Source organism: Mirounga leonina, unplaced genomic scaffold (assembly GCF_011800145.1).
Source record: "Mirounga leonina isolate KUSES-001 unplaced genomic scaffold, KU_Mleo_1.0 Mir_242, whole genome shotgun sequence".
Taxonomy (NCBI): domain Eukaryota; kingdom Metazoa; phylum Chordata; class Mammalia; order Carnivora; family Phocidae; genus Mirounga; species Mirounga leonina.
Window position 1 is genome coordinate 2,246,958 of NW_023270627.1, and position 21,465 is coordinate 2,268,422.

Below are 21,465 nucleotides of genomic sequence, written 5' to 3' on the forward strand. Positions count from 1 at the left end.
TTCCTCTTCTTCAAGATTTTATTTATTTATTTTGAGAGCGAGAGAGTGAAAGCTAGAGCGCGGGGGGGGGGGGGGGGGGAGGGGCAAAGGGAGAGGGAAAAGTGGACTCCCCACCGAGCAGGGAGTTGGACGCTGGGCTCGATCCCAGGATCCCGAATCCCAGGATCCTGAAATCGTACAGGAGCCGAAGACAGATGCTTAACTAAAGGAGCCACCCAGGCTCCCCTGAACTCCAGCAAGGTTCTGAGGTACATACTGCCATTTCCTAGTGTGTCTCACAAAAGAAGAGTCCCCAGAACAATAATTCTGTGGCCAAATAGGCTTGGGAAGCATTACACTTTTCATTCCTCACCCACCTGCTCCCAAATCTCCAAGTGAGATTTACAATGCCTTATTTATCATATTAAAAGATCTGATTGGCCCTACAGTGTAGAAATTCATTTAACTTTGGTTAACCAAAAATATCCCCAAATCAGAAACCGTCTCTCCATTTCCCAACCAGCTACTAACAGCCTGGGGACCTAGGATTCCACGGAGCATATTTTTACAAAATGCTGGTCTAGATCATTGCCAGTTAGAACGGACCCTGTTTCATGCTGCCCTAATGGGTACGGCCTTCATTTCTCAGTGATAAGGCTTTCCTTAATGAAAAGGGCTTTGACAGGCATTCCACAGCTGCTCTCTATTTGATAGGATGTATCATATCATGTAATCCTCACCACAATAGTATTGCCGGTCTCATTTCTGCAGTTACGAAAAAGCCTCCGGAAAACAGATGATTCACCTACACTCCACAGCTAAGAGTGTCCCAGCATATAAAAAACTCAGTTATATCGGAACCCAAAGTTGGTACTCTTCCCACTAAACAGATGTATCCTTGGCTGGCCATGTATTGTGCACTCTATACATATTGCCTGATGTGGAGCTCATAGTGTCGGTCGATGATAAACTACCATCCAATTGAATTAATGCAAGAAAACACCTGCAGGAAGGATGATTAATGGCAAAGACGTAAGTTTGAATCGTGAGAAGCGGAAGGACAATTTAGACACTTGCAATATGAGTTCTGCATCAATGTCCTGGACTGAATCGCACTGGTCTTTTTTGGATTCCTCAATCCTGAAAATTTCCATCTAATCAGGTGGCAGTTTTCTTCGGTTCTGCTGATCCAGATGTCTCCTGCCACCGCATGACTACACTTTGGTTTCTGACTCCCTTTGCTGTCCACCTACTCCCAGACACTCCTTAACAGGTTTTCCAGCAGAATTTTATTTTGATTTTTTTTTCAGAGCTCCTCTTAATATAGCACTGTTCTCCTGCTCTTCCATAATACTAATTAAAATGAAAGCTAATGCAGAGGTTGGTGGCACCCAATTAAACATGGATCAAAAGCCATGTGTTATGAATGATCCCCATTTAGGATTCTTTTTCTCTTTTTCTGTATCCTCTATGATTAATGTCAACTTCAAGTCAATTCTGCAAGTAAACTGCAACCCCTTGAATTTAGTCTTTTTGATCACGGAGTGCCCCCCGCCAACAAGATGTCCTACTATGTAATATTCCAAATCTTCCGAAACGCACCTCCCTCCCCTTTAAGACACAAATTCAAAATATCAGATCTCTGGGAAACATTTCCAGCTAGCTCCTTCATCTGGTCCCTTGAGTAATATCATCTGGTAAGTATTAGACTGTTCTTTCTGCTTATTTTTTCCCCATTGTTTTTCATCACGCCCAAATTCAGATGACTATTGTTTCTGATCCTATTCTGACTTCTCTTAGACGTAGTGAAGATTTGGAACTTCTGAGGACGATTTTTTATACCGATTCTTTCAATCTTATCATGGTCTTTATTCACAGACTCTAGCATTTCATTAAACACACACTCACAGATAAACTAATATAAATCCTCTAAAGGCAACTTGTAACTTTCTTACTACGCCATGATCCTTCCATTCGGAGGTGTGGCTCTCCCATCTTCTCAACATTTACGTGGCACAGATCCTTATCACTATTTACCTCATTGTTTCTTTGGTGCCAAAGGCCTTTTCTTCCTGGAATTACTGAAGAACAATCTAATTAGGAGGCAGGCATCTCAGCCATTCTAGGATCACCACCAAATGTCATATACTTCCTGCCACTGGGCCAAACTGGTCCCCCCATTCTAGTCCTTCCCCATCTTCCTCAACATTTTATATAAATGTCCTTCAGTTCTGCCATTCATCAGAGAGATGGTGTGACCTGGAGGTAAAAAGCAAGACACCCCCCCCCCCGCCGCCGGCCAGATCACAGGATTTAAATCCCAGCACTGCCACACTGACGTGCTGTGTCACCTTGAACAAGAGCTAACTACACTATGCCTCAGTTTCCCATTCTGTTGAGGAGGGTTAATATCGCCTGCCCTGCTGCGCTGTTGGGAGGATGAAATATGCCAATATGTGCAAAGAGCAATAGTGTCACAGTTTTAGCTAATGCCAATAATATGTTCTCCTTGCAGCCTTTTCCACTTTTTCACCACTATAAATAGTGCTTGAGAAAACAGTGCTAAAGAAATGCTGAACATCTAGCTAACACTCTCCATGTTCACGGCCATCTGCGTAAGGGCGTTTCTGCCCCCATCCTACTGTGGCTTGTTGTGAGTACTTGCTCCGTATATATTGTATCAGATTTCTTAATTGCCAAGGAATTGTTTCCTTTCCCTTAAGGTTTAGGCAAGAAATTGGTCTGTAAATGCATACTCCGTCATTGGTTCAAACAGCTAACTGGTTCTTGCTACTGAACGTGGCTATACTGTCACCCATTTTCCTTTTGGGATCAGAATAAATTAATAGCTCTAAAGAGGAATTTCTTAGCTAGGTCTATTACTTTAGGATAATCTATAAATCTTTCATTTATGTATTTACCTATTTACCAAAGATGTATAACTGTTAAAACCTGCCCCCTCTACAACTTTAGCCTCCTATCCACATGTTCACCATGGCCAAAGGCTTCCACTAACGACGGTCTATGGTCTTAGTGCACCTTTAATTCTAATTCCCCTCACTTTCCAGGCTTCACTGACACACATATCCATGAAAGTAGATGCATATTTGGGAATTTCAAACATTTCACCTACATAGGTGATTGGGTTAGAACAAATGTGATAGAAAAAAAATCTGACTGGGATGCCTGGCTGGCTTAGTCTTTAGAACATGTGACTCTTGATTTCGGGGTTGTGAGTTTGAGCCCCACACTGGGTGCAGAGATTACTTAAAAATAAAATCTTTAGGGGCACCTGGGTGGCTCAGATGGTTAAGCGTCTGCCTTCGGCTCAGGTCCTGGGATTGAGCCCCACATCAGGCTCCTGACTCAGCGGGGAGCCTGCTTCTCCCTCTCCCTCTGCCTCTCTCCCTGCTCATGCTTTCTCTCTCTGTATCTCTGTGTCTCAAATGAATAAATAAAATATTTAAAAATAAAAATAAATAAATAAATAAATAAAAAATAAAATCTTTAAAAAAAAGAATAAAATCTGAATACTTTGGAGTTTTCATACATGATGGAGGGACTACATCAATTTCCAAGGCATCCACTGATACCCTGAGATCTACTGCATGAGGAGTAATCCAGTGTGATTGAGACTCTACTATAATACAATGAAGTTCATCAGAAGTCAAAAAATGCCACTACATATAGGTGTAAATATGTGTTAATACATTTGTATGAGATATAAATGTGACCGATGCTATCGCACAGAGAAGTATAAAGTGCTATGTACAGATGTACTGTGTGCCGATAAAGCCATTTGGGAAAGCGGATATAAGAAAACGGGGAAATTTCCTTCCTAAACTAGATTCCACGTCCAAAATCTGGGTAAATCAAACATCTCAGTAGGACCAAGATGCTAGAATAAAGGGCAGTGACATATGGGCCAACATATTTAAGAGCCTGTGCAAAACTATTCACGCTTTCTCCCATGCCTGGAGACTTGGAATCTATGTGTTAAGACGACATCAACACATGATGGAGGTAGCCCAAATCACTAAGTCACTGTCAGGACAGCTTGTCCGGAGAGTTGCCAAAACAACCAACACTGCATGTGTGAGAAATGAAACATTTTTGTGTCATGGCACAAAAAGCCCCACAGGGCTTATTCGTTCTGCAGCATAATCACGACCATCCTGACTAATATATCAGTTTAAAAGTATACATCTCCGCTGGAGTGGTGGGGGGTGGGAGGGATAGGGCAGCTGGGTGATAGACATTGGGGAGGGTATGTGCTATGGTGAGCACTGTGAATTGTGCAAGACTGTTGAATCACAGACCTGTACCTCTGAAATAAATAATACATTATATGTTAACAAAATAAAAAAAAAGAAGAAGAAGAAGAAGATAGCAGGAGGAGAAGAACGAAGGGGGGAAATCGGAGGGGGAGATGAACCATGAGAGACAATGGACTCTGAAAAACAAACTGAGGGTTCTAGAGGGGAGGGGGGTGGGAGGATGGATTAGTCTGGTGATGGGTATTTTTTTTTTAAGATTTTTTTATTTATTTGTTTGACAGAGAGAGACAAAGTGAGAGAGGGAACACAGGCAGGGGGAGTGGGAGAGGGAGAAGCAGGCTTCCCGCGGAGCAGGGAGCCCGATGCGGGGCTCAATCCCAGGACCCTGGGACCATGACCTGAGCCGAAGGCAGACGCTTAATGACTGAGCCACCCAGGCACCCCTGGTGATGGGTATTAAAAAAGGCACGTTCTGCATGGAGCACTGGGTGTTATACGCAAATAATGAATCATGGAACACTACATCAAAAACTAATAATGTAATGTATGGTGATTAACATAACATAATTAAAAAAAAGTATACATCTCCTGTTGGCTTCTTTCATATTACGACTCCCATTTGAGTGGGGCTGGCTAGCTACTGAAAACGAGCAAGGGAGGAATCAGCAGAGGCAGCTCGCACCCTCGTCTCTGGTTTGTGACATCCAATGCCCTCTCCACAAAAATATGTTACTTGCTTTGCCCTAAAAGTGTGTCACCCTCACTCTTCGGTTTGTGGCATTCAACGTCTGCGGGGCACACAACAAAGCCCTTTATTTTATTTTTTTTTAAAGATTTATTTATTTGCGGGGGGAAGGGCAGAGAGAGAATCTCAAGCAGACTCCCCACTAAGCACTCAGCCTGACTCGGGGCTCGATCTCACGACCCCGAGATCACGACCCAAGCTGAAACCAAGAGTCAGCCACTTAACCAACTGAGCCACCCAGGTGCCCCAGCAAAGCCCTTCAAAACACAGGCCTTCTGTGACTGGATGTGTTGTGATCTGGTAATCATTGTCTCCTCTCTTCTACTAACTCTGTTTTCCATCTGGAAAGCTTCGCTTATGCAAGGTGAGGTCAAGATCATACGAACTATCGGTAGCAAACCTTCAGTCAACTCTGCTTCTACTTTCTACATTCTGTCTACACTGGGCCTCCGCAAAGACATTCCCTAGTCTCCCAAAGCCATTCCATGGGTCGTGATCATTTCCTTGCTTCATTCAAGATGGAGTATGTTTCCCTCTCGCTTTCCACTGTTAATACCCTTAACTTTTTTTTCAGTGACTTTTGAGGGAACAGGAGTAAGAATGCCTTTATACTACCAACTTGAGGTAGCGTTTGCTTCTTGAGTGTTTGATTCTTAAGAACTGCTCTTCTGATTCCAAATGCAGTTAAGACTTCTCTTCTTCTCTCTCTTGAACTGGGTAATTTTCCGTGATTCTTGATAAAATCAAGGCTATACCTTCTGAAAAGGAGATGTCAGTCAAAAGAACAGACAATGTTGAGTCTGACCCCAAGCCTACAGTTCCAAATTCCATAGAACAACAAGTTTTCTTGGAAGTTGTTAAAAAGATGAGTAGAGTGAACCAGAACTTGGGGTATTTATGAATAAACAGACTGATAAATATTTTCCTTATTTTCGTTTTCACAATTGGTGGCATATATTTCAGCACCAGACGCCCTGGACTGTGGTAGATAATGTTAAGTGGGGCCAAATGAGCCAGGTACTGAGAAAACAGCTCCAGTGTTATTTGCAAACAAGCACAAAGGTGAGGCTGGTTGATGAGGAGGCACCAAGGATCCCTGAGGGGCACTGAGACAGCACGACAGCCCTGGCCTGAGGGAAGACCTCCCGGCCTTACTGACCCCGTATCAGATAGTTTTATTGTTCACGTTCTTATCTCCTTATTTGAGCCCTCCACAATGTTTTGTCAAAGGGAAATCTACCTTCACCTCTTGCTTACTCACTGTATTGAACTGAAGAACACAGTAAACTTTCAAGTTAAAACGTATTACTCTTTCCTCCTCAAGTTCCACCACATTAGATTTAAGACTACACACAAACGAATTGTGACCACAAAGCAGGTACTATAGAAATTCTATGTGTAACTGGAAATAAAAATTGAAATATTATTTCCAGAAAGGTTTGAGACTAGGAGTGGAAAGCTGGTTTCTGTCGGTGACAGCTAGACGGACGTTTGTCTGTTAGTGAAGACATTCAAGAAGAGCTTTTCCAAATTGTGTAGTTACACAGTGACCATGACTGAGAGCTTGCTGAACTAAAGGCCTTTCTGAACTCAGCGCTACTTCAAAAAAGTAACTGCCTTTCAATGTAAAATATATACAGCAATCTATTTTCTATGATTATCTCATATGCTCTGGAATTGAGTAAGATTTATCTTTTTAATTTTTATTATTTTTTAAAGATTTATTTGAGAGAGAGCGAGTGTGTGTGTGTGTGTGTGTGTATGCTTTTGCTGGGGGGAAGGGCAGAGGGAGAGGCAAAGAGAGTCCTAGCAGACTCCTCGCTGAGCATGGAGCTGAAACAGGCTCACAACCTGAGCCAAAACCAAGAGTTGGATGCTCAACCAATTGCCACCCAGGCACCCCAAGATTTATCTTTTTTAAAGAAATGGCGACGGAATGTCTCTACTGCTTGACCTACTGTAATCTATGTAATTTTGTTACTAAAACTTTAGAAAAATTAAAGGTGGAGGAAACAAACACCAAAGTCAGTAACAAATAGAAAGACCACAGACTTGAGGAACTGTGACCTTGGTTCAAATGCCACCATTTGACTTGAGGGAAATTACTTATCTTGTCTTAGCTTCTTAGGCTCAGTCTCCTCTAACTTCCCAAATTGCAAATGATCTCTTAATTCTTGGATTCTCCACCCGTCTTTATCACTCAAATGGTACCTATCACATTCTAATTGTATTAGAAATACATTGTCTCACTCATCATTCATTCATTCATTCATTCAAAACAAACTGATCATGCTTCATTTAGATTGCATACTGCCTTAAATGCTGACTTCACAAAAGTAATTAAAACAGGGTTCTTGCCCTCCAAAGGCATATTCTATATGGGAAAGAGAAACACAAAGAGAAGTACAATAAAAAGCATGATTAGATACTACAATATAGGTACTGCAAGATGTTATGACCAACTCAGAAGGTGTAACATTTGGGCCAGATCTTGAAAGATCAGTATCTGTACATGAATGCCTTATTTCTTTTACTGACTTGATGTCAGGGACCACGCCTCAACACGCTTTTACCATGGTAGGTGCCAAATAAATATATATGGGATGAGTAAGTGAAAGAAGTCCAAATTTTAACCTTTTAATGACAGAAACATACAAATACGTTTCAGAAATATAATAAATTTATCCTCTGACAATGGAAAAAATAATCATCAGGTATTCAAATACGTGTTGGTAAAAATGTAAAATGAATTTAAATACTAGTCTGCAAAGAAGAACCGCTGAGACTCTTCTTTTGAAATACCATAAACCTGGGGCGCCTGGGTGGCTCAGTCGTTAAGCGTCTGCCTTGGGCTCAGGTCATGATCCCAGGGTCATGCTTGGCGGGAAGCCTGCTTCTCCCTCTCTCACTCCCCCTGCTTGTGTTCCTGCTGTTGCTATCTCTCTCTGTCAAATAAATAAATAAAATCTTTAAAAAAAAAAAAAAGAAATACCATAAACCAGAATACTGTAATGCTGGGAGCTGCCACTGAAACAGTGAGAGGATCCATCACTTTCTCTCTCGGTACTCTGTGATATTGGTGTTACTGTCCTTTGACAAATGGGGGAACTGGAACAAAAGCCATTAGCTCCAATCATACAATTAGCCCATGGTGGAGGCTGGATTCCTTTCCAGCCCTGCCTAGCCTCATTGTCAAACACCTAGCTGCTAGGTGATGTAGCTTCATACTTTGATTGCCCCACACAAGCATCAACTTTGGGGGGTATCTGAATAGCTCCTACTATTCAGATAAGCATCATGCTGCAATAAAGGTCATCTGCATTTTTAAAAGACAGTAGAAGGGAGTTAAGAAAACCTCTTTTCAGTAATTCAGACTGGAGAAAATTCTTGACTGACTTACTTTCAAAGGCTCAAATACAAGTTTTCAACCATGACTCTCCCAGTGTTTGAACTCAGATTTTGAAATGTAAGGTATGCTCTAAATTTTTCTTTGGTTTAATCCCAAGGGATTGGAATCTAGATTCCCTTAGTACCCAGATAGTTCATGTGAAATGCTAGATGCAGCACGGTTACCATCTTACTCTTACACTGCCCCAGTGGCATTCTTTTCATTAAGGCCACTTCTCTGGGAGGCAGCCAGGAAAACAGCCACCAGAAGAGTATGTGGTATTTAGAACCTCAATATTAGATTAAAGTGGTCGGACCTGTCTATTTGAATTCCTCCTTATGGCTGGTCATACGATCTTCCTGCAAAGGAAGCCTAGAATAATCTACTTTAAGGTCAGGGAGGAACAAAGGGTGTCCTGGAGAAGACAGCAAAGAGGAAACAGACACTAGGAGAAAAAGAATGGAAAAGCCAGAAGATGAAGGGCCGTCCATAGGAATTTCCCAAACCATTAACTGCCTGAGCTTATCTCTGATGTTCACAATGCTGATTAGGGCTCATCTGCGGCACAACAATGGAAGGAACAAACGTAACCACAAATCCACGCATCAGAATCTCTCCCCCTTTAAATGGTCAGCTTGGAATACCCAAGAGTTCATCCTGAATTACCCAGTAAAGGGACAGCTGACCAGCCATGGTCAGAAGACACCTGTGGCGGAGATGTATGTGACAGGAGATCAGAGGTTGAGGCCATTAAGCCACAGTCATTATTCCCTGTCATCTGATCCCATGCACCCTTCAGGTTATATTTAGGCTCCCCATGTGAGAGTTTTAGCCAAAGCCATCATCACTGCAGTAGCAGTAATTATGAGCTCACGAATAATAACAGTAATGATAATAACTAAAATATTTTTAACATGGAAAATATACCATTTTGAAGTACTAATTTCTCAATTTCTCAACAAAATGAATATATTTCTCACTTTAAAAAAATACATTCTCCCTCCTCGTTCAACACACTATCAATTTCCTAACCTCCTTTACCCTCACCCCTGTCCCCTCAACACACAACCTCACCATGTCCCTTACACCCCATGTACAGACTGTTGGGGAGGAAAAAATTTCCCTTTACCCTTCCAAGTTTTTTGGCTGGTAAATTGATATAAGGCATATTAACATGGAAAAAACAAAGTTAATTATGTACGTATGGGAGCCCCATAACAATATGAGACCCAAGGACATGAGGGTCAGTTATATGCCATCCTGAGCTAAGGGATGGGGTAGGGGCTTGGGGCTTCAAAGGGGAGGAGGGTGATTCACAGGACAGTAAGAAGAGATGTTCAATAATTAGATGTTTGCCCTGCTGTACAGATAGGTCTTTCAGAGAAAAAGTAATCTCTGGTAATAGCTTTTTTTTTGAACCAGGCACACTATCTAAATTACTTTAGGTCATAACAACTTTATCCTCGATTATTATGCTTTTCCTGGTAAACTCCCATAACTGACTCCCACCCCCAACATCTTCTTTTGTCTTTAGCTGAACATGGTATTTAAGGTGATGGCTTTGGCCATTCTGGGGAGTTACTCAGTTTTCCTGGGTCTCTCCCATGTATAGTCAGGAGGTATACATATTATTAAATTTTTGTTTGTTTTTCTCCTGTTAATCTGTCTTATACCAATTTAATTATTAGATGAGTCATAGAAAAGTAGAAGGAATTTTTTTTCACCATACTATCTGTTCTATAGGCGATGATCAACTTACAGAACCGTGGGATAAACAAGGATTCTGAATCAGACTTAACCAGATTCAAATTCCAACGTTTCCTTAGAAAACTGCATGATTGTAACTATTCTAAGTTTGAGTTTCCTCCATCTGAACCACTTTGGATAAAGTACGGTGCCTCATAAAAACATGACACACAACTTATATAGATATTGACCCTACTAACAACTAAAAAATAGGGATATTTTTATATATGTCAATTATATCTTAATAAAACTGTGGGACAAAAGTTAAGTAAGTAAATAAATAAATAAAATAGGGTGTATTTTCTATATACACTTGAAACGAAAACAGTCATCCTTTTCTTAATTACTAAAGAATTTACCTGCTGTACATCAACCAGGATTCCTGGTTCTTCTCTCCTCTTCTGGGTCTGCTGCCTTTTGGTAATGTGAACAAAAAGCCAACATACAGTCCATAAAGCTCATTTTATATTTTTAGGCACTCTAATAAAGATTTCAGAGAAGAGAAGGTTGAATTTAAATGCATAAAATGAGACGGAGGATGAAGTAGAAGTTCAAACTATTCAGGCTAATGCCAATTTCCATTTCCACAGATGACCAAAACCTGAGTTAGTTAGACATCACTTTTGTAACCAGTCAACTGGCAAGTCATCTGACTTAAAACACCAAATGTGCCTCTATACCTAGAGTGTGGAAATCAATAATAGCCTGCCCTCTTCCCCGACCACATCTATTCCCAAGTGGGCTCTGTTTCCTTTACCATGTTCTCCATCCTCAAAGGTCAATCTGATAACATGCCCATGAGGGCTACAGAGGAGGCCTCCCATCCCGTGACCCCCAAACTGCACTGTCTGCTAAAAAGTCATTGAACACAGCCGAGAAACAAAAACATCCCAAGCCACAGTTGGGTGATAATATGTATAGCTGTCAAGATAACCTGAGAGGGGCGCCTGGGTGGCTCAGTCGTTAAGCATCTGCCTTCGGCTCAGGTCATGATCCCGGGGTCCTGGGATCGAGTCCTGCATTGGGCTCCCTGCTCTGCGGGAAGCCTGTTTCTCCCTGTCCCCCTGCTTGTGATCCTGCTCTCACTGTGTCTCTCTCTGTCAAATAAATAAATAAAATCTTTAAAAAATAAAAAAATAAAAAATAAAATTAAAAAAAAAAAGATAACCTGAGAAAACAGGTAGCTAATGGCAGCAGAAAGCCAAGAATGCAAAAGGGAAACATCTGTGATTAAAAGAAAAAAAGAGAGAGAGCAAAAACAGAACCCTAATGTCAGCTTCCTAAGGAAAAGGCATTTACCATAAGTCTATCCCTCTGTGCTCCACTTTACCCTGAAAATGTATTGATGTATGTATGTATCCATGCATTCATTCACTGTGCTAAGCACTCAAGTGCTATCTGAGTGCACAGTAATTGATCCTAGGCTTCACTCGGGAAAGTAATACCCCTCACTGCTTGCACGTCAGATGTATTTGTGGTTGAACATCGGGACACTCCTTTTGGGGGAACTGCATGCTCTCTGGGTCTCTCCTCTCTGGCATTCCGACAAAGAGAACTGAGCTTTCAGGTCAAACCTTTTACTGCAGGCTGCCTTCTCCTCCCAAGGCCCAAAAGAAATCTGGAACAACCCAAAGGCAGGCACAATCCACTCAACTATTTCTTCCCCTTTGAACGCCCAGTCACTTTGCTTTCCCTTGTATTCATTTCAGAATGAGCTGTGCACAGTGAAATGGCGACATGTTCCTACCTGGTCTCTCAGCCTCTCTTGGTGGCCCATGATTGCGGTAGCATGATGTGGGTATTTCTGCTTCAGATGTTCCAGGAAAGCTTCTCTCTTCCTGTCCATCTCAGATGTTTGCATTCCCAGGATTTCTTTGGAACTTCGGGGTCCACCTAGAGTGTGTCTCCTTGGGATATTGCGGGAAGACCTGGAAACTGAAACACGGCTGTTTCCATTAGAAAGGCGCTCCTTGGTTCTGCGGCATTCTGCATCTTCTAATGACGTTACATGTAGATTGCTTTTTCCTTGGTCTGAAAGACAAAAAGAACAAAATACAGTTCACAATTAATGATCTCACTAGAATCTCATTTACAGAACACCAAGAGGGTTTGTGGCAGTGGTGAATGTGTAAGTGTAACCTAACAGATTTTTTTTTTTTTTTAGGCAAGAAGGGAACAAAAAATCAACAATCAAAGGAAATACGAAAAATCGCACTAAAATGAAAAGTTGCAGAAAAAAGTGAGCTATTTCTGACTTTTTCCCTGAGGTTATTCAAAACGAGAACACGTGGTCAGACTATTTTGCAGGCAACTGGGTTACCCCTTACCTTCATCTGTAATTATAGAAAAGTTAACTCCAGTGGTTCTGATTATTTCTTTATTTTTAATTACAATTTCATGCTGGTAACAGGACCTTTATATTTCTACAATCTGAAGGTGGTTTCTGAGACACTTATTTCATCCCAGAGGCCAAAAATAGCTATTATAATCACTGACATGTGAGCCGCCTAAAAATTCCAGCCCCCCCCCCGCCATTAGAATAAAGCAAGCAAGCATTAGACTATTATTAAATTAATATTATTATCAGGTAAGAATGGAGGGGATGTGAAGGCTTAGACACATTTTATGTGAAGTGGACTTTAAAACACACAGTGAAAAGGGAAGAGATATGATATGTGTGGACGGCCTTGGCCTAGACCCTTGGCCTTGACCCTGCCTCTGACCTGGCCTTTAAGGGACAAGTTGATTTCTACCTAGAAGGGAGCAAGTGAGCCAGGCAATGACAGTGTTTCACCTGCAGGACCTGGATAGGGAATCTCTACTCATTCTCAGTGGTTGGCAGATGGGGTGTCGGGTTTACATATTCCAGTTAACTGAAAAAAAGGCAATTACTTCTGAAAAACCGAGAATAGAAAGAGAATGTTATGAACATTCAGATTCTCTTCATGAGGAATAGTTCTTACATCTTACACAGATGCAGGCAGAACAGAGTGTCCCTGTTCACTGAATTCCCGGGGAAAAGTACTGAGTGGGGGTCTCGGGAGTTCTGCCTTTCACCCTAGACTTAGATCTCTCTCAGCCTCACTGTCTTCATTAATAAAATGAGGATGGTGATCTAGTAATAGGTATGCAGAGTCTTCTAGCTCTAAATCCTTTAAAATCTACTCTAACTTATTTTTTAAAGAAGTTTCCAAGAAGTGCTCATTTGCTAACTATGTATCCTGAAAAGTTATGTGCAGAAAAAGAGATCCAGTATTTTAAAGTTCTAGATTGGAGTCTCAGAGAGAGAAACAAGACTTTACACCAGCGATATCCAGAGTGTCCAGTTTATGCATAAAGTAGCTCATCTAAAGGCAACGCCACCAACGCATGCCCCATCTCACTGTCTAGAAACGTCTCTCTATAGAACTCTAGGTACAACACTCTTTGGTTAGGCATAGAAAACATTTTAAACTCAGGCTGGTTTTCCATCCCTAGAAGAGTGTTCTGGGAGTAATTCTTCTTGTTTACTCTTCACTTCTCATTACATTGCTAATTATAGCATCTCCATCAGACACCGATGAGGAAAGGGAGGAAAAAATAGCCAAATTGGTTAATTCTCCTACTTTTCATTAGTTTCAGCAGTAAATTTAGAAGGGGAAGAAGATGAAACTATTGATTAAAAAGATATTGAGGGATTAACTGTATCCTTTATTTAGGTTGCCTTCTCATTACGTGGACTCACAGGACGGCTACCTTTTTTTTGTGGTGTCTTCTTGAATAAACCAGAGTAACAGGATCTGCTGAATGAAGCTAGATGCAAAAGATGCCATATGTCAGGCTGGTAAATACGCATGCAATCTGGTTTAGCTTTAGCTTTTGGAGCGCATATGTGTGCACATGAGTCTTATATTAGCCAAAAACTTGTTGTATACTTGATATAACACTGTTGACTTTTATACAGATTTTTACGGTTACTTTTGACATCATTAACATATTTTTAAAATTATCCAGGACAGCTAGATTAATTAGCAGGGTTGAATCTCTGGAAAGGTCACTCCTTCACATGGGCGTATATACACACAGACCCCCAGATGGCGCCTCCCAAACCAGCAGGGGCAGAAAGTTCCATTCTGCCTTGCTCTGCCACACAAACTCACAGGAACTATTTTGTTTCATCCAAGGATCCTCAGAATAGGTCAAGGCAGCCAGAACAGTAGCCCCGTGGAGACTGAAAAGAGTTTTCCACTTTCTTCCTTCAGATAAATTGGGAAAGGAACAGGAGGGGGAGGGGTGGCGTTCAGAGTCCCATCTTCTGTCACCATTCACCTTTGAGCAGCTCCGACTCGCTGACTCTCGAAACCCCTATTTTTTTCCTAACACTTTGCACTGGAAGGTCATGTCAACCTTACGGTTCTTTGCCGTTTTTTTCCTCTCTTGTGGATTCTTCTAAAATGTCTCCAGTTGCTTAACAAGGTTTAATGTGACTTGGAGGAAAGAAGCCAACAGCACCAATGGCTAATGCACCAATGACCAGATGCACCGTCCCTTGGCGGACATCCAGTCGCCGGCGGGGCTCACCCCTCTCCGTGTCTCACCTTCTTGCCCTCTACCGCCCTCAGCTATGGGCCCCATCTGTTTCCCATCCCACCACCAGGCACCTGCTCTGCCCTCACAGGCACCACCGACCACAACCCACCACCACTTTCCACACGAAGCCACTTGACCACGCATCTCAGTCACTGGAGCCTTCTACTCAGGGATGCTCAGCTCCTGGGAGCTGCCAACTCCCGAGCAGGAAGTAGAGGGGACAATTCCACCATTCCAGTCATTCGGAAGAATGTGACCTCTCAGCTGAGGAGACCAACTAAGCAGGGATAGAAACAAACAAGGGGACCAGGCAAAGGACACTGAGTCACAGTTCCACAGCCGTGGAGCCAGAGATCCGAGTCCCAGCCGATTCTCATTACCCACAATGCCATCAACACAGAAATACAGCTCTATTTCTTGTCTGGAACGCGCCTGGGTGCTAACATTTAAGTATGGGTGTGTCTAGCGGCTTGCTATTCTGGGAATCTGTGTCAAACAAATAACGAAGCTGTAGCATGAAGACATGGCTTTCAGTTTCCCCTTCCTGCCGCTCCCAGCCTCTGCCCAGCCCAGGGCCACTCCTTTGTAGCTGGTTCGCAGCAGGGCAAAGAGCAAAACAGGAGCTCCGTGCGGAGAACAGCCCCTCCAACATTCCCTGGAGCAGAAGTAGGGGTGAGGAGGGCAGAAGCGCCCCCGAGAGAGAATTTCAAAGGGCTTCCTGGCTGAGATGCAGCGAGTTATCCCGCAGGCAGGGGACCACGGGAGCTCTGATGGCTTCCACCAGGTCCGCTGACTTCCAGCAAGGGGCCTGCGACCTTGCATCATTCGGACATGCCTCGCGCTTTCTACCTGACAGCCAGCAACAACACTTCCCTGAGATTTTTACTCCTGAGCTAAGACTAGGTTAGCCACAGCCTCTTGGAGAAGGAGTCCCTCGCTTCCTTATAGTGGCTCCTGGTTAGCTATCTCTAAGGGGTAGCTTTTAAAATTGTGCCAAGTTCCTCTCTGGTCATAGGACCATTGTGAGGAGCTGCTGTTTTGTCTGGCTGTCTATTCGAACCTACCGTGGCAGTGACGCCATTCTGTCCTTCTGTATCTTCAAACCGTAACGTCCTTCTCCTGCACACACAGAAAGACTGTATTTTCCAGGATCCTTCATCCAGATGGGGCCTCCTACTAATTCCTCTGGTCAACGCAAGTCAGGTGAGACACCTTTAGTCCCGGGCCCCCAGACTTCCTGAATAATCGTCCATGCTTTTTCTCTTTCGTCTTTGGCTCGTTGAATGCAATAGCTCCAGTGGAAGCTGCCAAAGCCTTGGGGAATGGGGTCCCCGAGTCAGCCTAAAGATGGGCCCCCAGGAGATCCACCTGGCCAGGAATGTCCGCATTCCACTGTGTTCAAAAAATTAACATTGACTGTGCTAAACCACAGATATTTCAGGGTTGTTACAATTAGCCTATCTGACTAATATATATCACATATTTTGCTGGGGGCCCACAGGGTTCCTTGGTTGGTCAGTTCTCTTGTTAATATCCTACAGATCACCACCATACACGAATTGGCACAGAAATTGCAGCTGAAATCAGACCATGATAATGATTCACCTAAAAAGCCTGAAAAATTAAATAAGTGACAAAGAAGCTTTCTGGTATAGATTTTAGACAAAAGAGGAACAGTCCCTCTGCTCCCCCGAAAAGTATTCTCATCTCAAGTGTTGGTCAGATGATTCATTCATTCATTCTTGAAAATATGTATGAGTGCCAGCTCCGTACACTAAAAGGAGTTAGGAAATGTAATGAAATTGTGATCAAGATAGACATAATCTCCTTCCCTCCCAGAGGATCCACATTATAATTAGGGATGCAGACAACAAACAAATAATACGTAATAAGTGCTTGGGAGGATAAAACAGATAAGGAGTAGAGACTGATGGGGCAGTTTTAGAGTTCTGAGCAAAGACTTGAGTATCGGGGACTCCCCAAGCTTGCGCTCCGTGGGGGCTGCCAATGCTATTTTTTTTTTGCAAGTTTAAGGTGTACAGTTTGATACATTTATATATTGCAAAATGATTACCACCCCCCACAGCAAATACTATCTTGAAACACTGGTGAATCAGGGGTTGGGGGAGGCAAGCAGGTGGACTGATTAACACTTCACCTGCCCAGGGGTTTCAAGAGCTTAAGGAACTGAGGAAAAGCACACACCTCGGGGCTGCTGTGGGCTGATACATCCCAAGGAACACCCCAGGATCACTCTGAAAAGCCCCTGGCCTTCAAAGGGAGTGTCAGATTTTTAGACTGCAATTCAGCCAGTAACTACTGAGTGCCTACTCTGCACGGTGCACATCGAGGTACACAGTCACACTGTTGTTGATCTAAGCAGGCTGCCTATTCAGCCATGGAAGCCTCATTGATTAGAGCTATTCCTGAGGCAACCATATGCCCCAATTTGCCTAAACAGTTGTGCGTTACAACTGCTGTCCCAGCGAAATTATTTATAGGGTGCCTTTTCACTCTCAAAAGTGTCTCGGTCTAGACGGTAAGTTTACATGATCACCCAGGGGATCCTTATCTATAGTAGATTGGTAAACTCCAAGCGCTCGAGTGGGATCATTAGCCTTTTGTTCAAGAAATATTTATTGAGTGCTTTCTACGTGCCTGGTGCTCTGTTAGGTGCAGGGAACGTAAGGATGAAGAAGACCTGGTCTGCCCTGGCATACTATGCTGTAATTGAGTGAAACAGATACAGAAATGAATACCATCAAGAGTGCCAGGCTAGGAGTAGGCATGGGTTATTATGGGTGCTGTGAGCAGAGGCCTGGCCTCCCTGTATGGTCCTCATGCTGACCGAAGACCTGGAACGGAAGCCATCCTCCTTCACAGCCTTGCTTCACCCAGAACTCAATGGGACCCTACACATCTAACCTGAATACTTCTCACCCTTACAATCTCTCCAGCCACCCCTCCCAATCTCCCCGACCTCTAAATGCTCAAGTGCCCCAGAGCACCCCGTGACCTGTACACACAGACCCAGTCCTAGCAGATCTGCCATAGACCCTAGACCTTTCTCCTCAATTCCAGTGGAGAATATCACGCAGCATTCAGCATCCCCATTTAGATGTGAGATAAACATCTCCATCCTAATCTATCCAAAGGACTTCCTGTTCTCCTCCTCCATTTCCAAACCAGAAACACCCTCTCCCCTCAGCTGCACTCAAATGCTTTCCCATTTATGTAAATGGCGACTCCATTCCTCCAGCTAGGCAGACCAACATTTCTGAAATCATCTTTTGACTCCTTTTCTCTTATGTTCCACATTCAATCCCTCAGCAAATTCTTTTGGCTTTACTTTCATTATACATCTAGAACCTGCTGTCTTCTTATCACCACCTGTCCTACTACCCGCTGGTCCAAGCTTCTGTATGGTTTACTATAGAAGCCTCTGAAATGGCCCCCCTGCCCTTCCCCTACCCCCACTTGGGTTATTCTCAGTATAGCACCCAATATTTCCCTTTTATATGACAAGTCAGACAGGCTCCCTACCTCCTTTGAAAAAAAAAGCTAAAATCTCTGCCAGAGTCTCATAGCCCTGTGTGATCTGGCCTGGGATGACCTCTTAACCTCTTTTCTCCCATCCTTCTCCCATGTCCCTGCTGTTCTTCAAACAAGTTCTTGCCTATTCCCTCCCTTGCCTCTTTCAGATGTTTATTCAAATATACACCAGTGAAGCTCTCCCTGATAACCCTATCTACAGTTTCACCCGCAACCATACGTACTCCCTGTTCCCTTTCCCTGCCTTATGTTTCCCTAGTCTGATTTCCATTTAATAGAGTTGCTAGATAAAATATGAAATGCCCAGCTAAAACTGAGTTTCAAGTAAACAATGAATAATTTTAGCATAAGTATGTCCCAAATATTGCATGGGATATACTTACACACACACAAAATTTATTTGTTGCTTATCTGAAATTCAAATTTAACTGAGCATCCTGTATTTTTTTTTTTTAAGATTTTATTTATTTGACAGAGAGATAGTGAGAGAGGGAACAGGGAACACAAGCAGGGAGAGTGGGAGGGGGAGAAGCAGGGTTCCCAGCTGAGCAGGGAGCCCGATGTGGGGCTTGATCCCAGAACCCTGGGATTATGCCCTGAGCCGAAGGCAGACGCTTAACGACTGAGCCACCCAGGCGCCCCCATCCTGTATTTTTATTTGCTAAATCTGGCAACAATGCCGTCTAACATGCTATATATTTTGCTTATCTGTTCATTGTCTCTCTCTCCCACCCCCTTCCCTCCAAACACGGCTCTTAGAACTTAAGTTCAATGAAGGCAAGTATTTTCCATCTACTTTGTTCACTGCTGGATCCCCAGCAGCTAAAACAGTAACTACTACATTAACAGATGCTCAATATTCATTGAATGAGTAAGTAAATAAAGTGATCACACTCCCTCAGCCCAACTATCTTCAGCCTCTGAAGCATCTTTGATTTGCCGTGGTTGTTTGAAAGTTATTTCTTAAATTGGTCCCACTCTAATTGCTCCTCTAGATTCTGTGTCATTTATTTCAACAGAGGCCCAAAGACTGAATCCCTGCTGTAGGATCCTGTCCTATCAATTAAGGGAGGGAAGGAAGCCTTATCTCCCACCGGACCCCACCGACCAGGCGCCCTCAAGGAAGAGTGCTCTGTTTTAGAAGCACAAACACAGATACCTAGACTGATGGCTGTAAAATGGGGGATTCTCGGAGGTTTACTAAGCTTAAAGTTTCCTGAGTTTCACCGGGCGGGGGAGTAAGGGGGGTAGGGGGGTGGGGGTGTTCTCTCTCTCTTGTAATTCCGTTTTCTTCAGTCTAGCTTAGTTTTGCATTTTCAGTGTGGATGAGTCATTTGTTACTTCCCTTCTGCCTTTTTAAAACACACACACCTTTTCCCCTGTGCATAATCCCCGCTCCCACGCACAGCACTGCAGCCCCGCAAGCGCTCCTTTTAGTTCCTAACTGGCCCCTGGATGAACCTGGGGTAGGGTGGGCGGGGATGGTTTCGGATTGTGCGGGTTTCGGAACATGCTGCCTATATGATACCATATGATAGGCTCTGGCATCATAGACGTCAGAGACTGGAGAGCAGAGAAGTCCTTTCTCCACCCAACGCCACTGTGAAATTTCTTTGGAACAACATAAGCTTCTGGAAATTCCCTACGGAAAAGACAAGTCTATCACAAACACAATTAAAGGAAAACTGCCTGGAGAAAATTTACCAAAATTGTCTTAACAACTCCCAACTTTTGAATTAAAGCATGCAGAGATCCACACAGTCCCATCTATCTTCCGGATGTACCCGTGCTCCCCTGCTGTTCCGATCTGTAAAATGAAACATCCCTAAACTCTAATTTAACCCTAAAATTCCGCCAAACTTGCGAGCAGCATGCCTTTGCCTCATGGGATCCCCCAACCAATGAATGGGAATGCTGCCGTCCCAGAGACAGCTTCCCAGAAACAGCTCCTTTCTCCCACGGCTGGAGCAGCGAGTACGAAAAGCTGCTATGAGCGATCTGTGTTTTGTCGCTGCCTAGAGACAGAACACATACGGACTGCTCACTGTGCCACACATGGGGCATCCCCACGCCACTTCTTTGGCTGCTTAAGAAAAGCCTGCCTGAGATAAAGTCAGACCCAAGAGATCACAGCTCTCCACGCAGTTCTGAAAACGCACACCACCCCCCAAGAAATGCGCGTTCTCTCTGCCCTGCGCCGCGTCTCGGGTTCTAAGCAGCAGCCAGCGGCGAGGAACCCGCGTAACTGTAACTCCATCTTTGAATGAGTCTGTTACTTACCCTGCTTCTGTCTGCCGTCTGCTGAGCGAGGAAGGCACGGCTCACATTTCGGGCTTTCATTTTCTTCCATTGTCCCTGCCTGCGGCACAAGCTCCTCGCTGCTCTTTAAACTTCAGAGCGCAGCTCGGAAAGCTCCCAGAAAGCGCCTGGAAGGGGGCCCGGGGGCTGGGGAGGAGGGGACCGTGCGAAACCCCACCCCAAACTATTCTCCACTCGGGTGCAAAGTCTCTCTCGCCCGAGAAAACTGCGTTCCAGCGTCAGGCCGCCCCCCGGCCCTCCGGCCCTCCGTGCCTGCGTCCCCGCGTCCGCGCGCCCGCCCGCCGGACTGTCCCGGAGGAAGGCAGGGGCGGGGGCGGGGGGGGGAAGGCTGTGCTCCCCGAGCCGCCCGCTGCCCCTGCCCCTGCCCCGGGTCGACCCTGCGCCGCGCGCGCCCGAGGCCCCAACAGGTGATGGGCTTTCCGACCCAGGACCCAGACCGCCTGTTTGCACCGCTGCAAACCGCCCAGATTCCGCAGCCGGGGGGAGGAAAACATTTCACACGGGATCACCGGCAGGCACTGAACGCCGGGTCTCTGGTTTCTTTAATCTCAGACACAGAATGAGCCTCCCAAATAGGCTGATAGACGCATTACTAAACAGCCAACTGCTGAACATCGCAAATTTCGGAGAAATCCCTTTAAAAAAAGAAAGAAAGAAAAACAAAGCGTGTATGCTGAATGTTGTTAAGTGAACACTTTCTGGCACTGTTTAGAACCTGATTAACACATACAAAGAGGTTGTTTACTTTTCACACAATTTCAGTCACTTCAACTAAACTTTAAAAAGTTTGTGCTCATTTGCCTAGGCTTTGACTCCGCCCCTTTCCCCCAACACACACACACACACACACACACACACACGTCACAGATCTGAAAAGTAAACTAGTAAAA

At 43.9% G+C, this 21,465-nt stretch overlaps 1 protein-coding gene across 7 annotated transcripts in view; it reads right to left on the minus strand.

Moving 5' to 3' along the window:
• The window catches only part of KIAA1217 (KIAA1217 ortholog), a 287,017-nt gene extending 266,132 nt beyond the window's left edge, over positions 1-20,885 (minus strand). For 5 of the 7 annotated variants that reach the window (XM_035029504.1, XM_035029503.1, XM_035029501.1 and 2 more), the window contains exons 1-2: positions 20,537-20,883; positions 11,883-12,166 (exon numbers count right to left, since the gene is read on the minus strand). In XM_035029504.1, the coding sequence (XP_034885395.1) occupies positions 11,883-12,166; positions 20,537-20,606 (354 nt within the window). In that variant the 5' untranslated portion in view covers positions 20,607-20,883. Of the gene's footprint in view, positions 1-11,882; positions 12,167-20,536 lie in introns of all 7 variants that reach the window. The other 2 variants (XM_035029509.1, XM_035029510.1) reach the window with 2 other exon arrangements.
• Positions 20,886-21,465: the final 580 nt, after the last annotated feature.